Consider the following 22,408-nt stretch of genomic DNA (forward strand, 5'->3'; position numbering starts at 1 on the left):
TCCTTTTCTACCATCGGCCTCTATCAATTTAGAAATTTTGCTACCGAAGGAAAATTTTCCACCAGGAGACGCAATAGCTCAATAGCACTAGAAGTGGAGCCACAGAGCGGCAGAGCATCGCAGGAGCGCTTGTAGCGCGCTCGTCTTGCTGGGGACTACATTTCCCACAGGGCCAAGCGCGCTGTGTCCGGGCTCTGGACGCTTCATAAACGGGAAGCCTCAGGCTGGACAGCACGGGAGCTTCTGGGACTTGTAGTCCTGTGGGCGGTGCCCTCGAGCTGGGGACTTGGGTTTGAAAGTCATCCCGCGGCATTCCACTCCGGGTGACCGCTGGCTGCGGTGCCTGGAGGCGAGTGCGGCTGGAGAACCGAGCGCGAGGATTAAAGGCAAGGACACGGGAGAGGACTGAGAGGACAGGGTATCGGCATGCTGGGTGGGTCCCTACCTTGTCACAGTTCTGTAGAGGACAGTAGTCTGGGTAGTGGGTGTGCGAGCGAAGAGTGTAGCACAGCTCTCAGATACTTTTGTCACGTTATGGAGATTTGTGTAACTCCGATTCGGGAGGCTTGGACCCTGCAATGTGTCTGCTTTCTTCCACAACTTTTAAGTTTTTGGGTGGCTTAGTTTGTCTCGCCTGGGTGGTTGTAGTTGGTGCTAGCTGGGTTGTTTGAACACGGTAGACTCAAATTGTTTTCTTGTGTGGGTGTGCATGAGCTTGTGTTCTACTTTGTAACCGTATCTGTTTTTGTACATATATGAGCTGCAGTTGTGAGCTTTGCCCAACTGCCCAACTGTGCGGACGATTGTATGAGGCTGTATTTGTATTTTGGGTAATGTGTCTGTAGTTGAGCCTCAGTGTCTCATTCTGTGGGTTTACTAATGTAGATGTAATGTAACGGCATTTTGAGTGTGACTTTTTTTTATTAAATTATTTATTTATTTATTTTGGGTTTGTGTGTGTGTGTGTGTGTGTGTGTGTGTGTGTGTGTGTGTGTGTAGGTCTTTGGACAACTTGCAAGAGTCCGTTCTCTCCTACTATGTGGGTCCCAGCGATGGAACTCGGGTTGTAAGGTTTGGCAGCAATCGCCTTTACCAGCTGAGCCACCTAGCTGGTCCCAGACTGTGAGTTCACTGTATGCTTGGCAGAGGGTGGTTGTGAAGATTTTAGGTTGTATTTATATCTGTGGTGTGGCAGGGAATGTGTTGGGATGGTTGAAGGAGTTGGGGCTTGACTCAATCATGGGAATTTACATGGTCTGGGTCTGTATATAGTTTGTGAGTTGCATCTCCCTGATTTGTATGCAATTGATTCTATTCCATTGGGTGTGTTTTTGTGTATTTGAGTGCTCATATGCATATAGGATCTGGTCTATGTGATCAATGATTTTGGTCACTAGCATACTGATATGCTCTCTGGATGGCTATTAGCTAGACCTGTGGGTACTCAAGGCAAGGTTGCACCAGGCAAGTCATTTCTCCCCTACCTAGTTGCCTGTGACCATTACGAAACCCTGGGTAATTTCTACCCAAGCCCAGAAGACAGCCCCACAGTCCCGTTCAGGCAAAATGTCCTGTTCTAGGACTAAGGTTGTGGAAAGGACCAGATAAAGGTGTCTTTTCCCTGACATGTAGCTGCCGGCCCCAGGGAGTGCGGCAGACTACAGAGCCTGGTGAAGGGTAAGCGGGGATCCAGATTGGGAATTGAGTTTGTGAGCCACAGAGCAACCAAGTCCCCGGATGTCTTTAGACAGCAGGAGGAGAGGAGGGAAGATAAGAAATGGAGGAAGCTAGAGTTGGCTCAGAGGAGGGCATTGTGGTGCGCTCCTCAGGACACACAGCCAGGCATTACAGAAGGATTTAGAAGCCCTGGAGACGTATTAGTCTAATGGACCAGGAGGAAATGGGAGGAGGCTTCCTAGACTTCAGACACGTCAGTTGGGAGCGAGAGGAACAGTTAGTCACTTGATTTGATGGACCTCACAGGGATGATTTTAGAGAGGCCCCAAGAGGGGTTAGGCGATTATGGAACAATGGGGGAGTTCAGAAGGAACTTTGGAGCTCCACACAGGACATGTATGAAGATTTCTGGATGAGAAGGGTGGTTGCAAAAGGTTTTGAACATCTGTAGCAAGTAAGTATGCATTAGTGCCCAGTTGTGGGTGAGGGCAGGAAGCATCACTTTCATGGGGGTGGGTACCGTTGGACCCCAAGTGAGGCTGAGGTCAGCCTTAGAATAAATCAGAACCAAGTCTTCTGTCAGATAGGTGGCTGGGAGTTCTAGAATGTTCGTCTGTAGATGCCCTGTGTCCTTGTGCACACCCATGTACGCTTGGTGAGGTCTTTGGCATTTATGGATAGGTGCCAGCCTAAGTGGGATTTGTGACTGCGTGCTAGGGAGTCCTCAGTCTTTCTCTGAAAATGTGTTCCCAACGCCTAAACTGTGGTTGGATTTTTCCCAAGTTTGAAGCTATATCGGCCTATGTGAGAATCTACCATGGGTCCCCGTATCTTTAGAAAAAAAACAAAACAAAATGAAAGCCCTGCAAAGCAGAGGGTATGTTTGCCAGTTCCGTAGTCGTCATTGTTGTTGTTGTTGCTGCTTCTGCTGCTGCTGCTATTGTTGTTGTTTGTATTTATTCTTTGAGAATTTCTTACAGATATACAGTGCACTTGTTTGTCCTCACTCCCCACCTTCTTATGTCTCTCTCATCTATGCACCACCACCCCCTGATCCCATAAGAGGTCCCTTTTCCCACATTTATGCCTTTTTGTTCTGTGACTCACTGATTTTAACCAGGGCTGACCGTGTGTGTGACTGCAGGTTTGTAACAATCTCCTGGAGCCTGGTGGGCTCATCATTTGGTACTTAACGGAAGGCAACAACTGTTTCTCCCCCAGCATCTGTCAGTTGCCAGTAGTTCACAGGGAAGGAGAGGGGCCTGTGAGCCTCTCCCCAGTACATGATGGCTGCTGGCAAGCCCAGGTTTGTGCAATGGCTACACATTCTTCAAAGTACATCATTGTGTAAACAACAACGTATGCTTTTTCAGGTAGCAGATACATGGCAGTCTATAAAGAGGACTGTCACTTGTTGGGGAACATTGTATGTCTGGTAAATCTGCCAAGGTCCAGTCTCGGTTGCCAACCACAGGTCTCAGGTACTGAGCCCTTATGCTTATTCTGGGCAAAAACATCGAACTGTGTGGCCCAGACTTGTGTCTTTAGCAGTAGTTTGTTTCTTCCCGGAGGTCACAGCCACATAGCCACAGGGAAGGTGTGCAGGGAAAAGAGTGTGTCCATGTGTGGCTCAGTTGAAGACTTTGATGATAGGGACATGGTGTGGGGGAAACTGAGGCCAGCACGAAGGAAGAAACCCCAAGGCGCTAATAGCACGAAAATCAAAACCAGAGCACAAGAAACATATAGTCTGTCTTGGGCACTGTTCAATTACTTCACATTCATGGAACATTAGCTATTCCTATTTTTAAAAAGCATTTATTTTTACTGTTAAACGCTGTGTATATGTATGTGATGCGGGAGGTCTGAGCGTATGTATTTAAAGTGCTCATGGATGTCTGATCCTCTTAGAACTGGAGTTACAGGCAGTTGTAAGCCATCCAGTGTGGATTCTGGGAAACACTCAGGACCTCTGCAAGAGCAGTAGGGTGTACCTTACCACAGCCATCTTCCAGGTCCTTGAGTCCTCATATTTAAAAAATTTTTAAAATATTTATCTGTGTTCGATTGTGTGCACACGCATGCACGCACACACACACATGAGTTCATGACGGTGTGCGTGCGTGTGTGTGTTGGGGGTGGGGAGGTGCACAGTCTATGGCACTTCTGTGGAGGTCAGAATCTTGTTTTCGAGACAGTCACTCTGGTTCGCTGCTGTGCTGCCTTGTGGACTTCTCAGGGTTTTCCTGACTGTTTTTCATCTCACTCTTGGAATGCTAGGAAAACTGACTGGAACCGCCTGACCCCTTTTACCTGCCTTGTCGTAATTCAAACACAGGTTAGAAGGCTTACGTGGCAAGCACTTTTAACCCATCAGCACTCCCTCCCTGACCTCAACCCATTTTCATTCTTTTGTTGTTTGTCCCTCTGTTTTGTCTTTGAGAGAAAAATATAGAAAGGCTGAACCACCAGCCTGGAGTTCAAATTACGAGTTAAGATGCAAGAAACTTATTTAAATTTGATTTCAATTTTTTAAAAGTAATTATCAAAATATATATGGGAGCATATATATTTTAAAGCTAGTTATTAAATGCATTTAGAAAGCAGTTCTTTGGGGCCTGGGCCATGAGTGCCTGTCATGCAAGTTTGAGACCCTGAGTTCTACCCACATAAAACACCAGGCATGTAATTTCAGCACTGGAGGGTCTGAGAGACTTTTTGACCAGCAAGTCTAGCTCAGTAAGTGGATTCTAGATTGTGTCGAGAGACCCTGTTTCAAATAACAAGGTCGACTGTCTCCTGAAGCATGGCGCTTGAGGTGAATCTCTGGCTTCTGCATGAGCATGCATACACATGCATATTGATACACATGCACCCTCCCACACATTAACACACACACACACACACACACACACACACACACACACACACACACACACACACATGATCATCCTTCTGGATAGGCAAGCCCAGGTAGTATTTGAGATGTTTCTGTAATCGAAAATTATTTTTTTTGCTTATCTGAAAGTTAATTTTACTCTATTCCGTGTATTTTTATTTGCCAAAGTGGGCAATGTGGTCCCTAAGGTCTCACAGCTAAGAATGGTCAGCTGGGAATCACCTTCCCTTTTTCTCCAGAAAAACTGACACCTCACCCTGTATGCCCAGGTTTGCAGTAATACTTGGGGAGATCGGAGCCCACAGCACAGTGGTTTGATTGTCCACTGAGGCCTGCGGCATCCCCACTTGAGAGTCTGTGGAAGCTGGGAGAGCAGTCACTGCTCCAGGTCCGGGTGCATGAATAGTTTTCTTTACTATGATCACATGCAGAGCCGGGATGTAACTCAGTTGGGAAAGCACCTGCCTAGCATCAAGGAAGCCCCTGGGTTTTATCCCCAGTACTGAATAAACCGGGTATGGTTGGAACATGGCCTGTATTCCCAGCTTGAGGCTGGTGAAGGCAAGTGAATCAAAAATTTAAGGTCATCCTTGGCTGTAGATCTAGCTCAAGGTCAAGCCAGGATATGGGAGATTCTGTCCTAAAGACAAAAAAGTTATTGCTGAGGGGATGCTGGGGAGGGAGAGGGGTCAGAGAGTTATAGGGGAAATAGCTAAGCAGGTAAATCGCTTGCTGTGTAATCATGAGGATTAGAATTCAGAGCCTCTGAACCCACATAGAAGCCAGGTGGAATGGGACAGCCCTACTTGTCATCCCAGTCCTTGGGAAGCAGAGACAGAATAGGTAGAGAAAGCTGGCTAGCCTGACTAGCTCAAATAGTGATGGGGAAGTCCATGCCTCAGTATATAAGGGGGAGAAGAGCCAGGAAGCAGCCTGATGTCAACTTTGGGGCTCTGCACACACATAGGCATGTGTACTCCCTCCATATACAGCACACAGACAGACAGACAGACACACACACACATATAGAATCAGAGACACACAGACACACACACAGAGACACACACAGTTCAGATATAGAATCAGAGACACACACACAGACACACAGACATACACAGGCACAAACACACAGACACACAGGCAGATACACAGGCAGACACACAGATACAGAGACACACACAGACATATACACAGACACACAGATATAGAATCAGAGGCACACACACAGATACCCACACACACAAACACAAGCACACACACACACAGACACACACACAGACACATACACATACAGACACAGAGACACAGAGATACACATACATACACATATCCACACACACAGACACACATACACACACATGCAGACACACATACACATATGCAGACACACACAGACACACATACAAACACACACAGGCACACACATACAAACACACATACATAGACACAAACACACAGACATACATATAGATATACAGACACGCAGACACACACATATGCAGACACACATACAGTTACAAGCACGGAGACACACATACACATGCAAAAAGAAGAGGAGGAGGAGGATAAGAAGAAAAGAAACACCCAAGAGGAAATAAGCATATAACTTAGAAGTCTGGAGACTAAAAGTAGAAAAAGTCAGGCATCAGCAAGGTCTGGCTTAGCTGCATTGCCTCCTGGTGGGAGTCTGTGTGTAGTCTCTCTCCCTCTCCTTGCAGGAACTAGCAAGATAGCTTGGAGGGGAAAGGTGCGAATAACATGACTTCAATCCCCTGAGAGCCACACGGTAAAAGAAGAGAGGCAACTGCAGTTTGTACCCTGACCTGTGTCACGCTCAGTGGCACATGGGCACCTACCTCCTACACAAAATAAATAATTTTTTTAAATTTAAAGAGAATTGTATGATGGGAGGTCATATTAAGTTTCTAACTCTCTTGATACCATTAACCCAGCATGTTGGGCTTAGAGTCCCTATGTGAGTCGGGGGAGTCCTGGGGTCAGAACTGAGACTTGGACCTGGGTTTTTAAACTCCTCACTTTAGAACAGGATTAAAAAAAAAAAAAAAAAAAACAAAACCAAACCAAACAAACAAAAAACCCCACGGGCATCTGGATGTTTACTAAGAGCTGTCTTTACTGAGCGCTGGCTGCATTCCAGGCACTAGAGGTAAGATGTGATTTACCCTTGTGATTCCCCCCCCCCCCAGTGCTTTTCATTCATAATGATCAGTCTCAGAAGCGATTCAAGAGAGAATCCTTAAGGAATAATGGTATTTCTTTGAGAGCGCAGTGTGCCAAGGTAAATTATGAGCATGTTCAAGGCCGAGGCAAAGGGAAAGGTTTTATTAGCAGGGGATGGAGAGGCTGGGGGCCTGAGAGTTGGCCCAGCAGTAAAGAGTCCTTTCTTCTCTTGCAGAGGATTGTTCCCTGTGCCCACAGATAGGACTGTCACAAATGCTGGCTCCAGCTCCGGGGGATCCAACACCCTCGGTAGGTATTGCATGCGCATGAACACACACGCACATGCACACACACACACACACATACACACACACATGCACATATACACACACACATACACACACACATACACGCACACAGACACACACGCACATACACATACACACACATGCACACACACAGACACAGACACATATACACACGCACACACACACATACACACACATACACATACACACACACACACGCACACAGACACACACACATATACACACGCACATACACATACATACACACGCACACACATACACGCACACAGACACACACACATATACACACACACAGACACAGACACATACACACACGCACACACACATGCACACACACAGACACACACATACACATACACACACACGCACACAGACACACACATATACCCACACATATACACACACACGCATATACACACACAGACACACACACACACATGCACACACACAGACACAGACACATACACACACGCACACACACATGCACACACACAGACACACACATACACATACACACACGCACACAGACACACACACATACACACACGCACACACACACACACACACACACAAACACGTGTGGGGGGGCATGGGGATTAAGAAAAGGGAAAACTAGATGGGTGCTTCTTCCATACAAAGCTCATTGGTTTTGAGACTTGACTGAGTTACTGGCATCAACTCACTGGTGGAGAAGCTGTTGTAGAAAGAATTCTGTCAGACCATGTCAGTATGCTGAAGGTAGGGTACATTGCACAAATATGTGCACAGATGAAAGGTGTGTAGAGCCTGGTGGAGTGGGGGGGTGGGTCAAGAAGGAATTTCTTATATAGGAAATGCCTGTCTCGGCCACCAGCCACGAATTCTTGCTTTTAAAATTTGTTGTTTGCTTATTTTGTGTGTACCTGCGCCTGTGCCTGCAGGAGGTGCAGTGCCCGTGGAGACCAGAAGAGGGCATCAGATCCTCTGGGGCTGCTCTTACAGGCAGCTGTGAGTCACTATGTGAGTTATGGAGCCAGAGTTCGGGTCCTCTGGATGAGTAGTAGCAGTTACTCTTAACCGCTAAGCCATGTCGCCAGCTCTGATTTTATGTGTGTGCGTGCTGCATGCATAAAGAAGTCAGAGAGTAAATATATCTTCCAGATGTCAGTTCTCTCCTGCTGTGCGGCACCCTGGGATGAAGCTTATGTCCTCAGGAGGTTTTTTTTTTTTTTTTAAATCTGTGGCCAGCTCACCAGCTCCTTTCCACCCTTTCTTAAAAAGGACTTTTGTAGGGCCAACAGCATGGCTTGGTGGGTAGAGCCATTTGCTGTCAAGCAAATGACCTAAGTTTGATCCCCAGGATGTACATGATAGAAAGAAAACCCAGACTGGACGTTAGTGCTGTGGCTCCCCTCCAGAAAACAAGTTTTAAAATACTCTATTCATCTTCCTGTGAGACTCCTAACAGTGGAAGCAGGAGCTGTCTCTAACTCTGTTGCTTGCCTCTGGGACCTTTTCCTCCTACTGGGTTGCCTTGTGTAGCCTTAGTAGAAGAGGATGAGTGCAATCTTGATATGCCACGACTGGTCAATATCCATGGAGGCCTGCGGGTTTCTGAAGAGAAATGGAGGAAGAGTGGGTGGAGGGGCTAGGAGGGGGCGGTGGGAGGAGAGGAGGAAAGGGAAACTGTGGTTTGGATGTAAAATAAATAAAATTAAAATAAAAAAATAGTTTAAAAAGAAGGACCCCAGGGGTCTGGGCTCCGAATGGCTCTACCTTGCCAAGCATAGAGTATACCAGACACTGTCCAGTGATTATCTCATTGACCTTCTAAGAGGGAGGCTTTGCTGATATCGTTTTCCTATTAGGAACATGGAGTCTGAGGACATTTCATCGCCTGCCTGAGGTCACCGAGCTGTAGAGCTAAGGATTTAAACCCAGACTGTCTGGCTCCATACTCCTAGTGCTCCTCCTTATAACTCATGCAGTATTTCGTTCTCTCACCATGAAGAGAAAGAGTGTCTCAGAGGTGAAGACTACAGCCCCAGTTAATGAAGGTGAGAGACACATGTTTAGGAAAAGGCAGGTTTGAGTAGTGGGGACCCCCTAGACCTGACTGATGGAGTTTAGATGTGAGATGCTTCCCGTTCACTGCCCCCTGCACACCCCTAAATATCTGCTCTCAGAATTTTCCTTAACTATTTTGGTTAATTGTCTACTGCTGTGATAAAACACCATGACCAAGGCACCTTATAGATTTAGGTGAATGGGTGTCCTCTGGGTAATTCTTTGGGGCATCTCTGAGCTAGTAGAACACTTTCAGAGTCAAATGTCGGGATCAGTTGCTAAATTTATCCACCCTTACCCCACCATGTGGATGTATGACTTTCTGAATCCAGTTCTGCCCTTTCACCACGTGAGTCCCAGGGATCAAACTCAGGTCCTTAGTCCTAGAAGTCCATGCCTTTTATCCGATAAGACATCCGGTTGGCCGGGCACAACAATGTCTAATGTACAAGAGATGTCTCAATTTAAAGTTGTATTGCCTCTCCTTCCTTAGCAGCCCAAGTCTTTCCCTGGAAGTGTGCTTTCCAGTTTCTTGTGCTATTCAGAAAGTGCTACATTCATAATCAAGTATTTGTGCATCCTTACTATATAGGCATACTTTTCCACACATGTGGTAGCCTACCATGGGTACCACTGAGGGTCATGGTTTGCTCTGAACAATCAAATACCCACCTGGAATGTAGGACAGGGCTTAGTACACGGCGTTTGTTCCCTGTAGAGCATTTCTTGTGAATGGGTTTTCCTACTCTTAAAAGCCAGAGTGGTCTCATGACTTCTTCTTCCCCCTCCACCAGCCTTACCTTCACCAAATCCTGATCAGACACCAAACCAGCTCTCTGAAAAGAAGCGAAGAATTCCAACCACATCTTTGCCAACCTGGTACAAGGTAAGCTGTTGACCAGAAACTAGCTTGGTCTGGAGAAGGCTAGGACAGTCCCACCTTTCTCCCCTGCTTGTACATACATTGTACCTTCAAAGGACCACCCAATGGGAGGGATTTTCCTAAGAGAGGCTCCCCCCCACTTCCTAATTTCCATCTCTGATAGGATGACACCAACTTCATAATTTTCCTCCTTCTCTTTCCTTAAGATTGATTTTGTTTTCGCCATGTGTATGTGTGTATATATGCGCATGTGAAGGCAGTGCCCTGGGAGCCAGAAGAGGACGCCAGACCCCTAGAGCTTGAGTTCCAGGTGGTTGTGAGCTGCCAGACTTGACTATTGGGAACTCAACTCTGATCTCCTGCATGAACAGCGAGCGCTCTTAACCACCTAGTTATCGCTGATATGAAGCCCTTGCTTCATTTTCTTTGTAGCAGTTTTTGCCATCTGGCAATATGTTATATTTTTAACTTGTTCGTTGCTTATCTGCTCTTCTCCATCTGCAAAGGGTGGGGACCTTGTCTTTTGTTGACTGGCTGATAGATCCCCTTTTCTCAGATAGGATGTGTTGAATGGCGGAGACTGAAAGGTCTTGGTGGGAGGGGGTGCCATTTTCAAGGGGAGAATACCAAAGCAGATTGTCCTTTGGGGAGGGTGTGTGTGAAATGTTTATTAATGCTGCGGATAGACAGCAGCACTGCAGGGCCTCTGAGGATGGTTCAGACCCAAGAGGCAGAGTAGGGAAGCAGAGGCCCCTTCCTATAGATCTCCAAGGAAGAAGGAAGTTTAACAACGTGAGCCCACACGTAGAGCAGGGGAAGAGAAGGGAGTTTTGCAGAAGGAATGCAGGACTACTATTCTGGGAGTGAAGAGGGCACATCTCATGATTTGTATCTATTATACTCATGGTCTTTTTCCATTGGTAGCCTGAGATCTGTGAACTCCCCCAGGGAAGCAAGAATGATGCCCACCATTCTCCTTGAAGCTGGGGACCTGGAGACAGTCTGGGTGCTTGGTTAGATGTTCACAAATAGGCTCTCCCTCAGTGGGAAGCGTGCTCCTTTCTTTACAGATGAAGGAGAGACTGTTGCAGGCCCAGGCGAGTCTGGAGTTTAGCAAGCACTTGGTGTATGGGTGGAGTGAGTGAATGGACAGTGGATTAATGAGTGCACAGATGAAGGAATGGGTTAGTGAATGGCTCTTCTGAAGCTGTCGGCCTTGACATAATCCACCTGGAATCCACACTTCCTCCTTATTCTGGCGCTTCCGTTTTTTTTTTTTTTTTTTCTTTAGGAACACCTTGTCTTCCAACCACTTTGGATGAAGCTGATATCTTTAAAAAAATTTTTTTAAGTTAACGACTTTAACTATGTTATCCAATCATTTGGTTTAGCATCATTTTCTTTGACAATTCCACACATATATAGAGAGTATCGTGAGCATATCCATACACACATCCATTGTCCTTTCCTGGCCCCCTCCCATTACTGCTTGCCAACTAGAATCACCCCGAGCCCCTTCTACTTTTGTGTCTGTTTTGGTCCATGAATGGAATTAGGGTTGTTTGCATTAGCATGGGTGCGGGGTTATTTACTGTAGTGTGGGACATTTACTGGTGCTCATACCACCAAAAAAAAAAAAAATCGACATTCCCCTCCCCTGGCAAACATTAACCACCTATAGCTCCTGAGGGACAGCTGGGGCCTCATGATCCCCCTCCCTGCTATAATTATGGGATGTTGATGGGCCTACTCTTGTGCAGGTATCCACAACTGCTGTGTGTTCATGAGTGCAACGGCCATGTCATGTCCAGAAGACAGCGTTTCACAGCTCTCTGCTCCATCCTCCAGCTCTTACCTTCTTTCCACCTCCCTCTTCTGCAGTGTTCCCTGGGCCATGGATGGGGTGATGTAGGGAGAGGTTGGTCTGAACCTCACCCCACTTCCAGGCTTACTCAGGGTCATAGTGATTGAGTCAAGGCCAGGCGTGTGGCTCAGTCCCGACCAGTGAGAACTGGTCTTGAGACTGCGTTGACCTCAGGGTTGCTTAAGCTGCTGGGACAGAATCCTGGAGGGGCACTGTGGCAAATGAGAGTTCCTGAGGAGAGATGGGGAGAGATGGGCAGCCATCAGCAAGTCTGAAGTACCTGCAGGCTCACGTGGGCTTCTGTTCAGCAACTGGAGGACTGGACTGTTTTTCCTAATAGCAGCAGCAACATACACATATACACACAATGCACATACAGACACACACACACATGTACACGCATACATATATACATACATACATATACACACCCACATATATATACACATACATATATACACCCATATATACATACACACCATATATGTACATGTACACACTGTATACATATACAGTCACAGAGACATACCCACTATACACATACATATACACATACACCACACACACAGAAATTATACACGTATACACATACACATATACATATACATTATACACATACACACAAATAGTATACACATACCCATATACACATACATGCGCATGTATATACACATACCCAGATACATATACATATCAGACATACATATATGAATACACATACTACACATACACAGACACATATACATACATATACACATATACAGACTACACTCAAACATATACATACACATATACATACACATATACATACACATACACATACACATTGGACACATACATAAACACATATGAGTACCCACTCTACACATATACACACATAGCCACTGTGCACACATACACATACACATACACATACACAACACAGATATACACACCTGCATATATATATACCACATATGCATACACATATCCATCATACATATACACCACACAGACATATTACACAGATACACAGACATACTACACAGATACACAGACATACATATACACCACGCACACATACACATACACAGAAACAATAATTTAAAACTCACAGGGAAGCTATAAGAAGTGCACAAAGGTCACCCAATGTCTGGAATTTGCTGACATTTCTCCTATTGCCTTGCCATCTGCATACTTATTTTCAAAGCCATTGAGAATAGAGTACACACTGTAGCCCTCGCCTCTTACATTAGTTCGTGTTTTAGTGACCACTGTTTTCAATGCTGGAGGCTGAACTGTACTGTTAGTCACTCTTCCCATCTCACAGAGATGGGGACAGAGGCATGGGGAGTCACTCACTCGAAGACCCCCAGCTCTTGGTGGTCAGGGAGATTCAAACCCAAGACCCTGGCCCTGACTCCACATGCCTCACAGAGTGCTCACTCTAACAACTACAGTGCTAACCTTCTCCCCTTCTTTCTGTGTTCTTTCCTCTTGAAGCTGTTTTCCTTCGCTGCTCACCCCCTGAGGGACCTGCTCTGCTCTGTCTGCTCTCCTCTGCCTCCTCCTCGTCACTGGAGCTCCAACTGTTGTCTACTCTTTCAAGCATGTGGAGAGGTCTCCGTGGCATGATGCTCTTCTAACACCAGGCCACATTGGGATGCCCCTGAGGCCATGTCTAGGCCCCTCCTCCCTGCTCTACACTGTGTACTCTAGGAGGACATACATTTGGCTGTGGCCATGTGAGGTGTTTGATAGAATGGCGCTGTTGTCCTTCCATGTTAGTCTGTGTGCTAGCATCCGAGGCTGGCCAAACCAGGGACCTTTGATCTTGTTCTTCCTCAGGAAGCTGGGGAGGGTTCACCCCAGTTCAGTCCATGATCTGAACCAACAGAAGCGGGGTATAGGAAACAAACCTTTGGTCTTTTCTTTGGTCCTTCTAAAAGTAAATTTGGGGCCAGCGAGACGGCTCAGTGAGTAAGGGTGCCTTTCAATACCCACTCTTTGTCAGTGAGCCATCTCTCCAGCCCCTGATTATTGAACATTAAAAAAAACTTATGTCATAGGTTTCCAATATCCCGTTAGCCAAACCTGGGTTCAGAATGGGAAGAGAATGCATAACCACACACCCCTAGTTTCATTTCTATTGCTGTGATAAAATACTGCGACAAGAAGCAGCTGAAGGGGAAAGTTTATTTGACAGACCATTAGTATGGGGAAGTCAAGGCAGGAACTTGAAATATCCAACCCACCATCAAGGGCAGAGAAAGGAATGTACGTACATTGCCTGCTTGCTTAGCACTCAGCCAGATTTCTCTACTCTTATACTGTCCAAAGCCAAGACTAGAAATGGTGCATGCACACACAGACTGCATTTTCCCAGCCTAATGAACTCAATTATGATATCCACCCCCTTTCCACTCCTCACAGACCAACCTGATCTGGACAGCTCCTTGTTGAGACTCTTCCTGGGTTTTTCTAGGCCTTGTCAAGTTAGTAACTAAAACAAATGAGCACACTGAGGGCCAGAGAACTGGTTAGCAGTTAAGACCACTTGTGTCTCTTGCAGAGGACCTGAATTTGGTTCCCTGCACTTATATTAGGGCAATTCACAATGGCCTATGACTCTAGTTCCAGGGGAGTTGAGATCCTCTTCTGACCTTTACAAGCACCTGCACACATGTGACTTAAACCACATAAACATACCCATATACATTTACACACACACATACACACACATAACCATACACACACACACACACACACACACACACACACACACACACACACACACACACACACACACACAAATGGTACGGACCTAGTACAAAGTGAGGAGGTACCAGGGCTATCTCCGAAGTCTGCAACGGTGTAGAATTCTGAATACAGCCCAAACTCCCACTTCTTTGCATCTACTCTCCTGGGCCAAGGGAAAGACGAGGCCTCGTATGAGCGGTAGTGGGACTTTGGTGTTATAGGAACCAGTGATCTTCAAAGATGTAGCTGTGTACTTCAGCCAGAAAGAGTGGCAGCTACTGGAGCCTGCTCAGAAGGACCTGTACAAGGATGTGATGCTGGAGAACTACGGGAACCTGATCTCTGTGGGTAAGGATGACTTCCTCACAGTTCATACTGGCCTCGTGAGAGCCTGTGGGTCTCGATTCTGAGAGGCTGTGGTTTGTAGGGATGAAAGCTACCATCAGACTAAATTCAGACACTGCAAATTGGACGCTGTTGGTGGCTTCCTATACACGGTGCTTTTCAAAAGCCCTCGGCTTCAGAAGCTCAGTGTTTAACTCATATGCAGAATAGAAGCTGGAATGTGTTGGGAATGGGTGACTATTCCTCTCCCTCCCAGTTTCTCACCTTCACTGACAGATCTGGCTTAAGTCACAGGAGCCCAGTTAAGCCAATCCTGATGATCAGTGGGTTAAAAAATGGGCTCATTGGAGGATATGGTTGCGAGTTGGTCTTTTGGACTATTAACATGATAGGGAGGCAGGGGCAGGACAGGGTGAAAGACGTGATTGCCTCCACATTCCAGCTGGCTGTTCTTTGTGAAATCTCCCTCCTTTCTATGAAAACATTTGTTTTGAAATGTGATTCCTGGGAGGCATGAAAAAGTTTATCTTCTTCCTCTTCTTTTTCTGTGGGACAGAATATTATATTTTTAAGCCAAAGTTGATCACCAGATTGGAGCAAGGAATTGACCTTTTTGCCAAAGAGAATGATACTCCTGGAGACCCCCAGCAAGGTGAGGCGGGAGTCAGCAGAAGTGACACCTCTGCAGGTTAGTTGGAGGGACATTGCTAACGTCTCTGTAAGCTATCGTCTTAGTTAGGGTTTTACTGCCGTGAACAGACACCATGACCAAGACAACTCTTATAAGGATGACATTTAATTGGGGCTGGCTTACAGGTTCAGAGGTTCAGTCCATTATCATCAATACAGGCACATGGCAGCATCCAGGCAGGCATGGCATAGGAGGAGCTGAGACTTCTACATCTTCATCCGAAGGCTGCTAGAAGATTGACTGCCATGTGGTTAGGATAAAGGTCTCTTTGTCTACCCCAACAGTGACATATTTTCTCCAACAAGGCCACACCTACTAATAGTGCCACTCCCTAGGCCAAGCATATTCAAACCACCACAGCTTTGATTCCTGACCTCCACCCCACTGGGGAGATGACAGGGTTCGATTCATTTGAGGCAAACTTTACCTTTCTGCCATCCCCAGAGATGTTTGCACTCTCCAGTTTGGTACCACACGTTTTCCTTCTCCCTTGTCCTCTGGGGTTGCAGGTGACAATGACAGCCTGACTCTAAACTTTTATACTGGATCTCTCCTCTGCAAATGGTGATTCTCCACTGTGTTTCAATTATTGCTCCCACCAGAACATTTTGCTTTTTATTTTTTAACTGTGTGCATGCGTGTGTGTGCACATGTCAGTGTGTGTGCTGTGTTCTCATGAAGGTACACTTAGAGACCAGAATGAGACATCAAGTGTCTTCTGCCATTTTATTTTATTAAGACAGAGCCTCTCACTGAGCTAGAAGTGAACCTTTCTGGTTAGGCTGCCCAGCTAGTAAGTTCTCAGAATCCTTCTGTCTCTGCCCCCTAATGATGATATTACAGGCATGTAGCTATGCTTAGGATTTTAGTGGGTGCTGGGGATTTGAACTCAGTCCCTTATGCTTACAGATCAAGTGCTCTACCCGTGGAGCCATCACCCCAGCCCCTAACTTTCCTTTTTGTGTCTATAGCTCAGTGTCTTAATTATTTAAAAGATATTAATATCATTTTTTTAGCAGATTGGTTCCTACCTGATCTTAAGCTTTTAAAAACAATCCTACGTTGACTTACAAAAATAACAGTGCCTTTCTGAATCAGATTATCATTACCAACCACTTCTGAACCTCAAGAATCCATGTAGATGGTATTCATTAAGATAATATATGCAAGTGGAGTGAGGATGAAACAGACTTGCTGTTTCTAGCCTGAACTTGTTCTTGGAATCCTCCTGCCTCAGCTCCTAAGTGCTGGGATTATAGACACACAATGTCACACTCAACTAATATATGCATTTAAGAATTCCAAGTTGTGGAAAGTGGTGCTCATTAGAAATAATGACCTTGGGACAGTGAGATGGCATACTGGGTAAGGGTCCTTGCTTCTAAGACTGATAACCTGAATTCAATCCCTGGGATCCACATGGTGGAAGGACTATCAACAAGTTGATGTCCTGTTAGGCATATTTATGATCTGGTTATTATTTCATTTGGATGTGAGATGTGATTTGTGCCAAGTTGACAAGGGGTATCTTGTGATGGCTATTCTTGGTTGTCAGCTTGACTACATCTGGGATGACTACCACATTGTCCTCTGACCTGAACAGATGTGTAGTGCTGTACACATGCCCATATCCACACTCAAACAATAAATGTGATTTTACAAGCAACGATCTTGGTGCACACCTTTAATCCCAGCACTAGGGAGGCAGAGGCAGACACATGATCTCCACAAGTTGGAGTCCAGCCTGATCTACAGGGTGAGTTCCAGGACAGCCAAAACTACACAGTGATATCCTTACTCAAAACAAAACAAAGCAAAACAAACCACCGATACTCTTTCTTAGTCTAGCTTCTAATTCTCTTATTTTAGTCTTTTCTTTTGCTTTTAAAGTTGCATATAAAGTAACAGGCTTCATTATGACATTTTCTGACGTACTTCTTGTCAGTAGCTCCCCTTCTGCATTTGCAGTCAGATGTCTTCTGTCACTTTCCTTTCTCTCCCTCCCTCCCTCCCTCCCTCCCTCCCTCCCTCCCTCCCTCCCTCCTTCCCTCCTTCCCAGTCTTCCCTCCTCTGGTGGTCTCCTTTCTAGTTTCATGACTTACGCCCACCCACTCCCACGCATGTGTACATATGCATGCAGGAAGATTGAAAATATGCAATTTTTGGTCCTTCAACAATTTTGCCTTGTTTTTCATAACATGATAGTTTTCTGTCCTTTTTAGAAAAAAAAATTTCATTATGTTACCTGTCTCATGTATCATGTTTAAGACAAATGATCCTAGCACCTATTCACTATGACTGAAATTTGAAGTAGGAACGTTGTGGTGGATGGTGTTGTGGCTGTTAGGACAAAGAAGGTCCAGGTGACTTATGCTTACCTGTGTAAATCTGATGTCTGGAAGTCCAGTTTTGGGGTACAAGCATGACCGAGCCCTAGAGAGAGCCTTTTTTTTTTTGGATTGCACACACCAGTTTCTTCTATATGTGCTTACATGATCTAAATAGGTCTAGAAAGATCTCTGGCCTTTTATTAAAACACTAATCCCATTCACGAGGGGTTCATTCTCATGACATAACTCCAGGGCCCTACTTTCATGGGTCATTATATTAAGGATTGATCAGGAATGACACCAACATTAAGTTAATAACAGAAATAGAACATTGAGAACTCCCGTGGTCTTCTGGTGGAAGTACTGGTTGGTAGAGGTATTTAGGAGAAAATAACCATTAGCCAGTATCCACTAGAATTGAACAAATATGAGCATCCCAACAACTGCAGTCCCAAGATATAAACAGGATACAAATGTGTACTTAGAGTACTTCAAACTGAGGTCTAGCCAAATGCCAATTAGTGAGAAAGTAATGAAATATATATTTGGTAATTTGTATAAAAATATTATAAACAATGCAAATGAGAGAGAACCATGGTACAAAATCACATTGGTCACTCTAGCACAAAGGACATTAACTACAAAAGGCCAGATCCTTAAGAGTGCATATTGTAGCTGCATTTAAAATGGCTAAGACAAAACTAATCTACACTGTTAGAAGCCAAGGTTTGGGCAGGGAGACGGCTCAGTAGGTAAGGGCACATGCCACCAAGCCTGACAAACTGCATTGGTTGGATCCCAGAACCCGTATGGTGAAAGGAGGGAGCTTCTAACTTCCACATGTAAACTGTGGCATAGCCTGTACACCCCACCCCCCTTTGATACATACATCCCAAGAATGTGAAGACAATGAAGAGGCAGAAAATGAGAGGGGGCTGGGGTAGAAATGATTACCAACCTACTTCTAATCTTAACCTGGAGGCCACAGACATGGATATGTTTGGTCTGTAAGCACCAAAGGAGCAAATGTTTTACATTTTATACTTATTGTACACACATTATACTCTAGCTACTGGTAAGCATTTTTCATTAAAACAAAACCAGACATGAAACCTATTTCTGTTCTAAATCTCCTGCATGGAGCTGGAGAAATGGCTCTGTAGTTAAGAGTGTTTACTCTTCTCCCAAGGACCAGGAATCAGTTCCCGGAACCCATGTCAGGCAAGTCGACTGCCTGTCATGTTATGTCCAAGACATCTGGTGTCCTCTTGTGCGCACAGGCACCTGCACTTACGTGCATATACCTATATAAAAACACTTGCACACACACACACACACACACACACACAGAGAGAGAGAGAGAGAGAGAGAGAGAGAGAGAGAGAGAGAGAGAGACTCTCTCTTTTAAAAAGATTTTCAAACCTTTAAATCTCCTACAGGGAAGAAGACGGGGAATAATTCCACAAAGGCAGAAACCCGGAAGCCAGATAACTCTAAGAACGTGTCACAGGAGAAGCTGAAGAAGGCAGATCAAGGGGGTGGTTCCCAGAATTTGAGAGCAGAAAAGACCTCAAAAAGTGATGACAGGCCATCTCAAAATAAGGAGAAGAGTGACTCAACTTCGACTACAGAAGCAGGCAAAACCACCAATCCTGGCAATCAGGAGAATGAATCTGCAGCCCCGGGGACATCTTCGAGTCAAACACCATCAACTACAGCACCACAGAGCACTCCTCCAGAAAAGTCGACATCAGGGAAAGATGGTCAAGGAAAATCACCTAACACCAGCAGTTCCACAAACCCAAAGCGCAAGCCTGCCCGACAAGGTAAAAACCACTTTAAATGCAAGGAATGTGGGAAAACCTTCAACCAGACCCTCCACCTCGTGGAGCATGAGCGAATCCACACGGGAGAGAAACCCCACAAGTGCGACACGTGCGGCAAATCTTTCCGGCACCTCTCCTACTTCCTCACACACTACCGAATTCACACGGGCGTGAGACCATACAAGTGTAAGGAGTGTGGGAAAGCCTTCAACAGCAGCTCCACTCTCAACAATCATTGCAGGATCCACTCAGGCGAGAAACCCTTCAAATGCGACGAGTGTGGGAAAACCTTCAAGCAGAGCACGAAGCTCACCCGTCACCAACGGATTCACACCGGGGAGAAACCCTACAAGTGTGGAGAGTGTAACAAGTGCTTTGGCCGCAGCTCGTCCCTGAGGGAGCACAAGAGGATTCATACCGGAGAGAAGCCATACCGCTGTCAGGTGTGTGGGAAAACCTTCAGGGTCAACTCACATCTTTCAGAGCATCAGCGGCTCCATTTAAAGGTGAAGCCCTACAAGTGTGATAAGTGCGGGAAGCACTTCCGAAACAGCTCGTACTTGTCGGAACACAAGCAGATCCATGTGCCCGGGGCCCGAGTGGACTGCCCAGAATGTGGGAAAGTCTTCGCTTGCAAAGTAGCCCTTCTCAAGCACCAGAAGAGACACGAGGCGAACTCCAGGTATCGGTGCAAGGGATGTGGAAAGACTTTTAGGTGTAAGTCAAGCATCCAAAGGCATGAGAGGCTGCACGCTGGGGAGAAACCTTTTGTGTGCACTAAGTGTGACAAAGGTTTCACTGACAAAACTACACTGAATAATCACTTGAAAATCCACTCTGGAGATAGGCCGGATCCATGTGCCCAGTGCGGGAGAACCTTTAAAAAACTGGCTACCCTGTTGATTCACCAGAAAAAGCATAATAAGAAGAAACCCACAGATGAATAAAAGACCTTTCACCAGAACTCACATTTGGGTCTTTGGGACAAAGTTAAGAGAAACGACATACGTGTACAGTTCCTCCATTTCTTAGTAGTTGTTTTTAAGTAAGCCGGTAGTTTTCTAGAAATGACTGTTTTTAACCCCTCCCCCTACTTCGAGCATTTGTGCAATATAAACAAACATTTTGCTGTTGTTACTATTCCAACAGACAGGTACTACCATCAACTGCATCTGTGGATAGAGGCAAAGGATCCACAAATACCCCACAATGTACTAAACAGACTCCCTTGCCTTCCAGCAACTAAGGAAAATGTGGCTGGCATTCAGATTTGAGATGAAATTCAGGTAGAGTTTTCTCTGCCAGCCACCACAGTAACCACTAACGAGGTATGGCCATTTAAATATCAAAATGAGGTAAACATTTAAATGCAAACACTGATATGATGAATCATTGATATTCCCAATCCTCAATGGCCAGTGAACCTCGCTGAGGTTCGACATCTTCGACAGTTAACGTTTTCAACACCATGGAAGATTCTGTTCAGAACTGATCTTAATGAGCAACAATTCTTTCATGGGATGACCCCGAGGCAAACAGGACACAGCTTTGTGACACTGAATCTGTGCTTTATTTTATTTTATTTTATTTTATTTTAACAGCGGAATGTAGCATTTTGTAAGGTTTGTGAATGTTCTGGAGCCTGTGATATTTGGAGCTCTGGTTGGCCGGTGCTCCACCCGCAGGACTCCTACCCCATGTGTTCAGTAGGTTACTAATAACGTCGTTGATAACTGTGAGCATTTGTTGATCGCTATCTACCTATCAAGTATGGTGCTGAACTCTTTATGTGAATTGGCAGAGCTAATTTTCACCAGAGTCCTATGAGATAAGAACTGTTATGTACCTAACTTTCTGTTGAGAAAACCAACACTTTTTGTTCTCCTCTTTTTCTTCCTCTTCTTCCTCCTCCTCCTTTCTCTTCTTCTTTGATTATTTCTATTCTTTTTCTTTTATTCTTATTCTCCCCAAAGGACTCCTACCTCCATTGTGCCTTGGGCAGAATGATCAGTAGGTTATTAACAGTTATCACTGATACATTTGAGTGTTTATTGATGTCTTTCTACCTGTCAAATATGGTGCCGAAATCTTTACATGAACTATATCAGTTAATCAATCCCACCAGTCATATGAAATAAGTATTATGTACCTAATTTTCATTTTATTTTATTTTTTGAGGCAGAGTCTCACTATGTAGCCCAGACGAGCCTCAAACTTGTGACATTCTTCCTGCCTCAGCTTTTCCAGAGCTGGGATGACAGGTGTGAACCACCATGCCCAGCTGAGTTGCTTTGTTAGGATGGGTTATTTACAATTTGCACTTAAAGAAGACTACATTGCTATTTTTATATTGCACTCTTTCAAATAGATAAGATTTATTATATGTTAGCGTAAAATGTGTCTTTAAAATGCTTGTATGTGTGTGTGTTTGTGCAGTGTGTGTGTGTGTGTGTGTGTGTGTGTGTGCGCGTGTGTTTGCATTTTTGTTTAAACAGCTCCTGACAGCAGAATGCAGGAGCTGGGACAGAGGTCAGTAAATCATGGAGTGTACAGAATTAGGTGGATCTAGCCATAGCTACTTGGAAGGTTTTGGTACGT

General features: G+C 45.3%; 1 protein-coding gene across 1 annotated transcript; it reads left to right on the forward strand.

Moving 5' to 3' along the window:
* Nucleotides 1-306: 306 nt before the first annotated feature.
* Zim1 (zinc finger, imprinted 1) lies at nucleotides 307-21,942 on the forward strand. Its single transcript, NM_001107473.1, has 8 exons — nucleotides 307-386; nucleotides 1,000-1,122; nucleotides 6,993-7,070; nucleotides 8,934-9,122; nucleotides 9,927-10,018; nucleotides 14,840-14,966; nucleotides 15,520-15,651; nucleotides 19,424-21,942. The coding sequence occupies exons 4-8, from the start codon at nucleotides 9,071-9,073 to the stop codon at nucleotides 20,755-20,757; spliced, it is 1,737 nt and encodes a 578-aa protein (NP_001100943.1). The 5' UTR covers nucleotides 307-386; nucleotides 1,000-1,122; nucleotides 6,993-7,070; nucleotides 8,934-9,070; the 3' UTR covers nucleotides 20,758-21,942.
* The last annotated feature ends 466 nt before the right edge of the window (nucleotides 21,943-22,408 follow it).

The sequence above is a fragment of the Rattus norvegicus genome, chromosome 1, assembly GCF_036323735.1.
Source record: "Rattus norvegicus strain BN/NHsdMcwi chromosome 1, GRCr8, whole genome shotgun sequence".
NCBI classification, from domain to species: domain Eukaryota; kingdom Metazoa; phylum Chordata; class Mammalia; order Rodentia; family Muridae; genus Rattus; species Rattus norvegicus.